The 7,500-nt window shown below is 44.8% G+C and overlaps 1 protein-coding gene across 1 annotated transcript in view; it reads left to right on the top strand.

Annotated features, from left to right (window-relative positions):
* Positions 1-7,500, top strand: part of csmd3a (CUB and Sushi multiple domains 3a) — a 393,918-nt gene that overhangs the window by 142,373 nt on the left and 244,045 nt on the right. The window contains exons 27-28 of the mRNA XM_063199008.1: positions 179-290; positions 2,720-2,911. Of these exons, the coding sequence (XP_063055078.1) occupies positions 179-290; positions 2,720-2,911 (304 nt within the window). The remainder of the gene's footprint in view (positions 1-178; positions 291-2,719; positions 2,912-7,500) is intronic.

The raw sequence follows: 7,500 nt of genomic DNA, 5'->3' as shown, positions 1-7,500 counted from the left end.
TTCAGAAGCTGAGATATTTAGGTTTTTATAGGCTGAGGGCAGCTTTTCTTAAAAAGGGCCCAGGCATTCAGCAACCTTTTTTGCAGGTTCCTTAGGCCTCAATGGGTTAAGCTGTTTAGATTTGCGTAAAATGAAATGTAAGCGTAAAATCCAGTGGATGTTTCCAAAATATTTCCAGGTGAGCGGCTCCCTGCTGCCCGATGGTATCCACAGCACCCTCAACCTCGTCACGCTGCAGTTCGAAACCGACTTCTACATCAGCAAGTCCGGATTCGCCATCGACTTCTCCAGTGAGTGGCCCATGAATTTGTGTGTGTGTGTGTGTGTGTTAGTGTGTGTGTGTGTGTGTGTGTGTGTGTGTGTGTGTGTGTGTGTGTGTGTGTGTGTGTGTGTGTGTGTGTGTGTGTGTGTGTGTGTGTGTGTGTGTGTGTGTGTGTGTGTGTGTGCACGTGCGTGCGTGCGTGCGTACATGCGTGTGTGTGTGTGTTTGTGTGTGTGTGTGTTAGTGTGTGTGTGTGTGTGTTTGTGTGTGTGTGTGTGTGTGTGTGTGTGTGTGTGTGTGTGTGTGTGTCTGTGTGTGTGTGTGTGTGTGTGTGTGTGTGTGTGTGTGTGTGAGAGAGAGATAAAGAATTTTAGGAAGATGAAGAGAGGGGTGTCCTAGGATGTATATGGAGAGAGGAGGGGTGTGTGCGTGTGTTTCTGTAGGGGAGAAGGAGTGAGAGAGTGTGTGTGAGAGAGAGACACAGAGAGAGAGAGACAGAGACAGAGACAGAGAGTTTTGAGCAAGATACAGAGAGGGTTGTCCCAGGCTGTATACGAAGGGAGGTGGGGGGGTAGTGTGTCTGTGTGATTTTGTAGGGGAGAAGGAGAGAGAGAGAGAGAGAGAGAGAGAGAGAGAGAGAGAGCGAAAGAGCGAAAGAGAGAGAGAGAGAGAGAGTTCAGCAAGATGAAGAGATGAAAACCTATTCAGGAGTTCCAACAGAATAGTGAAACATTCGGTTTGAGAGAACGAGAGAGAGAGAGAGAGAGAGAGAGAGAGATCGAGAGAGAGAGAGAGAGAGAGAGAGAGAGAGAGAGAGAGAGAGAGAGAGAGAGAGAGAGAGAGAGAGAGAGAGAGAGAGAGAGAGAGAGAGAAACATTTGCATTCAGGAGGAGGCAGATGAACAGATGCGCTATACAGTACAGTATGCTCCTATACCTGCAAACCCAGAGTAATGGGGATCCCCTGTGAATATCATCTCCAAGCACATCTGTCATCCCCAAATGTTAGCACGGCACGGGAGTCTATTTTGGTACACATGTCCATCCCTTCCCGCTGCATGCGAAATCACTATACGTTTTATTTTATCCCCCATCAGAAACAGGATTATACAGTGCATATACTACATGATGAAAATCCATAAATATGCGTGTCAGTCCACATGTTTACATACTGCATAAATCAAATGCTTCACAACAACGCATATGCTGTCCCCCAACATGCTTGCGCATGCATGTGTGCGATTTATAATGCGAATATGGAATATGATACGGAATACGATTTGCACATATGTGTGTCTTCATGTGTTGGCTAGCCACTGTACTATGCATGGCCTCCTCAGTATATGAGCGTTGTCATATTTTTTTATATCTTATGCTCTGGTGGTGCTGTTCTTCTGGCGTGAAAACGCTCCTCCTTTATTTGCATGTTCCAGTCTACTGTTCTGTTCCTTGGCCATTTATCTTGGTTTTCAAGAAACTCTTAAAACACATAGGATACAGCACCCATTATTCTAACAAAATCTATCTCATTTGACTACCTAAGCTTAGTCATTCTGCACTTACCCCGTAATCTCCTATGTTACATGAGCATGATTGCCTACATCCACTCCAAGTTTCATTGCATAGAAGCATCAGCCGAGTGCTGTGATTTGAAAACGAGTTGCATGAGTTGTCATCTCTCCCACTCCCTTTCTCTCTCTCTCTCATTCTCTCTCTCTCATTCTCCCTCTCTATCCCTCCCTCCCCCTCCCTCCCTCCACCCATCTCTCTCTCGCTCAAAGCACGAGTGCTCTCACACAGTAAGATTTGTTCCATACCCATTTCCATGTACAACTACAATATACAATAGTATCAAATTGTACCGCTGCTCATTGTATAACATCACACGTCATCTGGAATTGAAGTGTCGGCTATGTGTAATTTAACAGTAGACACGAGTATAATGTCTATCCCAGGGGACGTCGGCAGGTGTACCTCAAGGGGATACGCCGCTAGCTTCTACTGTAGTGTGTGTCACATCATGGCATGTCTTCCTGTCAGTCTGAAGCTGCTACGAGGTTAGGGGTTCGAATCTGCGAAGAGGCTGACACAGATTGCATGTCTGCACATGTCAGTGTGAGTGTGAATGTTTTAAAAAAAACACACAGGCATTTCTAGCTGTAGCTTTCTCTGTTTCTTTGTGTGTGTGTCTCTATCGATCGGTCTGTATCTCTCTACGTATATGTATCTCACTTCCTCTCTCTTCCGGTCTCATCCTCTCTTAGTCTCTCTCCCTCTCTCCTTTCCTGTACCCCTCGCTTTCCTTCTTTGTATCTTTCTCTGTCTCATGTTTTTTTTCTCTCTCTCTCTCTCTCTCTCTCTCTCTCTCTCTCTCTCTATATATATATATATATATATATATATATATATATCTTTCTCTCTTTCTCTCTCTCTCTCTCTCTCTCCCTCTCTCTCCAAGGTTCGGTGGCCACGGCCTGCAGGGACCCCGGCACGCCCATGAACGGCACCCGTAGCGGTGACGGCAAGGAGCCAGGTGACACGGTGACCTTCGTGTGTGACCCGGGCTACGAGCTGCAGGGCGAGGGCAAGATCACCTGCATCCAGGTGGACAACCGATACTACTGGCAGCCCAGCCCTCCCACCTGCATCGGTGAGTTCACTCCGCTTGCCACTGTATGTCATTGGAGTCTCAATAGGTGGTGATTGTGGTTGCAACTGTGACTACTTGTTCGGTCACTTTTTTTCTGGCATTGATTCTGAGCACAATGAAATAGGTGGACAACAGATTATAGATACTGGCTACCCAGCACCCCCACCTGCATAAGTGAGCTTTGCACTTCACATGGCATGGCCTTGTGGTCTAGTCATTCTATATACTCTCAATGGGTCTAATGGAGGTCATTGGCGTCTCAGTGGATTTCGGTGATTGTGGTTGGATGACTATTGCTGACTACTCAGTTGGATGCTTTAGAGCATTTTTTTTAAACGGTGCTCAAGGGCTACAGGAATTTGGCATTCATTCTCAACACAATAGGTACTACAGGCAATACATCCCTCCCACCTGCATTGTTGAGTCTGCACTTTATGTGGTCTCACAGAGTTCATTGTCATTGACTCTACGTAAGTGGGTTTTGGAGATCACGGTTGGAACTTTGACTATTCGGGTTGGCCACTGTAGAGCTTTTATTTGAATAGCCCTCAGTTGGTATTGATTGAGTGCAGTGGGAATTGTTGGACAATACGAAGATACAACTGGCTAGAGGTCAAGCAAGTCTCAATGGGTTTGAGGATTGTGGCTGGAATTGTGAATACAAATTTGGCTGGGTAGTGTTAATATGATAAGCTTACCTAAGCAATTTTCCAGAGTTATTTTCACCCTGGAGTGGTAAGTCTGGGTTTTGTTCCATTGATATTGTAATTAAGTTTAACTGCAGAATGGTGAAAAGAAAATAATAAAAAAATTGTGTGTGAAGCCACTTTAGAAATCTTTTGAATAGTCCCCAAGAGCTGAGTGGGCATCGATTCTGAGCACAGTCATAATTGGTCGGACAACAGATACTCCAGATAGCCCAGTCCACCCCCCCATCTGCATGAGTTTGCACAGCAATGGGGGTTTTGATGATTGTGATATGGAACTGTGTTAAACTGTGTTGGCTGTGTTTTGTCAACATAAGCTTGCTTATTAACATTCGCCAAGTTATCTTCTTCCTTGAATGGTACACTACAGTATTGTATGTCTTCCATGAACATGGATGACTCTAGTTGTGCCCTTACTGAACATACTTAGCATCAACTTCCAGGAAGTAATCCCTCCTCAATGCAGAATACTACATACTGTGTAGCATAAGCAGATTTTATCGATGGGTGGAATAAATAAATAGGTAATACTTTGAATTCATGTCTGCTTATAAAGCATTAATAAATAATTAACTTATGTTGTTAAAAGGTTTGTAAAATCTTGAACATACAGTATTATTTGTAAACATTTTATAAATCATTAATAAAACTTATTTAATGATAAAAAAAATGTGATATGTTTTGTTCATTATTAGCTAATAAAACGTAGTTAATGATAAAAAAAATGTGTTTATGTTTTGTTCATCATTAGTTAATTATTTACTAAGTCGTTATAAGCAGACGTTATTATAAAGTGTTACCAAATAAGGGATATTATATTGTATATGTGTGGTGTGTGTGCTGTTGCTCTGGGTCACCCAGTGCATCCTGTATTTGCATGCTTTTCAATGATGTATACAAATGTAGACAGAAAACAGAAGTGCATGGGACCAGACGAAAACAGATGGTCACGTATTAGTTATGCACCAATCCTCCTACAGTAATTCATACGACCTCTGATTCAACATGTAAACAGACTAATCCTTGCCGACACAACCTATAGTAGTGCAAAGGGGTAAATGTCCAACATTTGAACTGCATTTCCCTTTCTTCACACGTGCTCCTTGTAGTGTGTTCTGCAGGGGATTCTGTGTGTAAGGTCATTGATTTTGCCCACACACGACACAGCCCCGACCTGGTGCTAAGAAGCTAATTAGAGCCTAGAGCGTCTGGCCTCGGTACCACTATACACAGAATACACACATCAGGCGTTAGGACTGCACATGTGCAGTATATGCGGGGCATGGAGCAGGGAAGCTGTCTATCCAAAGGATTAGGCAAGCTCCAGGCATCGCCCATGTCAACAGAGGTGAAAGGTGGAGCTGAGCGGGTGGCTGTCATGCATTCATGCACACACGCACGCACGCACGCACGCACGCACGCACGCACGCACGCACGCACGCACGCACGCACGCACGCACGCACGCACATACACAGGCACACACTCTCAAACACACCTGTACATAGAGTCACACACACATGGACTCATGCAGGCACGCACGCACGCGAGCACACATGCACGCACACAGTTGTTTGCAGTGCAAGCACCATGCACTGCCCTTGGCCAGATACACCCTTTAAACACTGGCGATCACACTTCATCAGTGAAGTCAAACAGTGAACCCCCATCTCCCCCACACACAGACACACAGACACACAGACACACATACACGTACGGCACACACATCATCTTTTCTGTGTTGTGTGTCATGGCATGAAGGGCTCTGTATGAACAAGCTTAGGTTGGCTTTCCACTCAGTCCCGTTTTGGTCTGCCTACCTTTCGTTTCCCATTGCAGCTGTTTGACTGAACTTGTACAGTACAGTAGAATAGATGGAGGCTGTACTGTATTTGGTGTCGGTTATTTTGGGAGACCGTATGGTGCCCATTTCATTATATTACGCACAGACCATCTGGTTCTGCTGTATTTTTTTCTTTATTTGTTTCCTTTCTTCATGGATTTGCAGAGATTTTACAGTAGCATGGTAGTCTATTGCCTACAATTCAAGTCCATTCAATTCATAGCAGCAAGAAAAAAAATGCACACCATACATTTTGTGGTGTTATTGTCACCAGGGCAGCTGACAGCTTTCGCTGGGCCCAGGACAAAGTAATCTGAAAGGGCCCATTACCCAATACATACAATGTAATGAATTCTGGGCCACCTGTCTCCCTGGGCCTGGGACAACATACTCATACTTTGGCCCATGCTGGCCTGATTGCCACACCTAGTAGTGCCAACCAAATTCGACTCGCCAGATGTTGAATTAACACTGCAAATATTTACTGTTGTAATCGTGTTAGGCAGAGAGTCAACACCACAAAATAGTGCACAATGGCAGCTCACTCACTAGGTTTGTTGATCAGAGATTTGTTTGTCTCAGCTTAGATTTGACTGGAGTCAACCATGTCAGGTGAAGCAAGCTCAGTCCATACTACAGTACATTGAGGAGAAAATAATTGAGCAGAGATACAGGCAGATTAATGCAGGCTTTTCCGTGGCTTAGCCGGTGACATCTTAGCTTGTTCAGTGCTTTTGGTCTGCCTACCTTTCGTTTCTCATTGTTGCTGTTGACTGAACATGTGCTACAATAGAAGAGATAGAGGCTGTATTTGGTGTCAGCTATTTTGGGAGACCGTATGGTGCCCATTCTATTGCATTAGGTGCATACACATACACACGAGCTTCAGCTTCTGCTATTTTTTTTTAAGCATTCTTCATGGATTTTGTAGACGTACGGCAGGCTGGCTACAAGACAGCTGCTACTTACAATGCAGTTCAATTCAAAACAATTCAAATATAGTGCTGAAAGTCAGCATTAAAAAAACAGTGCATAAAGTCAGCGCACACAACAGCTCACTAACACTGGCTCTGTTTGCTGATTGGTCAGGTAGAGCTGAGCAGGGCTCTAAATTAACACACGCCAACACGCCAAACACGGGTGAAAATTCATTTTGGCTAGTAGAAAAAAATACCTACCCGCCAATTTGGCTAGTAGCGCCGGAGTACAGTAAATTATGAACGGTAAACCGCTGCTCTGACGAACGTTAGACGGCGAGATTTCCTACATTACCCATGGACACTAGCGTCGCAACGTAGCCTCCCACCGTGGGCTTTCCAGTGCAGCGAGCGGCAACTCCAAGCTGTTGCGCGCGCCAGGATTGAAAACATTTCAGACGACCAGCCTTCTGTCAGCTAAACTGCGCTCACACTATTCTGACAGGCAGCTCTCCTCCTAAGCTCCTTCGCTACAACCTGTTTTAACGTCACTACTGCTATTATTAGCCTACTATATGAACCTTGCTGTAATAGGCTGCATTTTTGAAGCAGCGAGGCCCTGACCGTTTCAATGACAGGACTAACGCAGATTATGCTACTTCTGCTCTGTGTGCTATGTTTTGTGCGAGTGATGATAATGTGGCGGGGGTTAGAGCAAGATTCTGTGTGTTGGTGAATGCTAGTAGTAATTGTAACCGTAATAATAGTGACGTTAAAAAATGAGTGGTTGTGGAACGAAATAGCGACAAGGGCAGAGGAGGAGAGCTGACTGTCAGAGTAGTGTGACCGTAGCTGTCAGTTCAGTTGTCTTCTGAAATGTTCCGAGTCCTGGCGCAACTAAGTTGGAAAGCCCACGCCATCGGAAAGAAAAAAGCAGCCAACGACGAAGCTGTGGAAGTAACAAAGGAAGCGAAGATTCCCGAGATATTATTTACTTTTAGTTAAACTAGGCTTCTTGTCATTTTGTTGCGCTCCTCCTCTCTCCTCTCCTTTCCCTTTCATCTCTTCTCCTTCCTTGGGGTGTGCGTATGTGAGGTTTTGAAGTGTTTGGCTGTGTGCTTGGT

This window comes from Engraulis encrasicolus, chromosome 5, assembly GCF_034702125.1.
Source record: "Engraulis encrasicolus isolate BLACKSEA-1 chromosome 5, IST_EnEncr_1.0, whole genome shotgun sequence".
NCBI lineage: Eukaryota > Metazoa > Chordata > Actinopteri > Clupeiformes > Engraulidae > Engraulis > Engraulis encrasicolus.
This window is presented reverse-complemented; position numbering and strand designations above follow the sequence as displayed.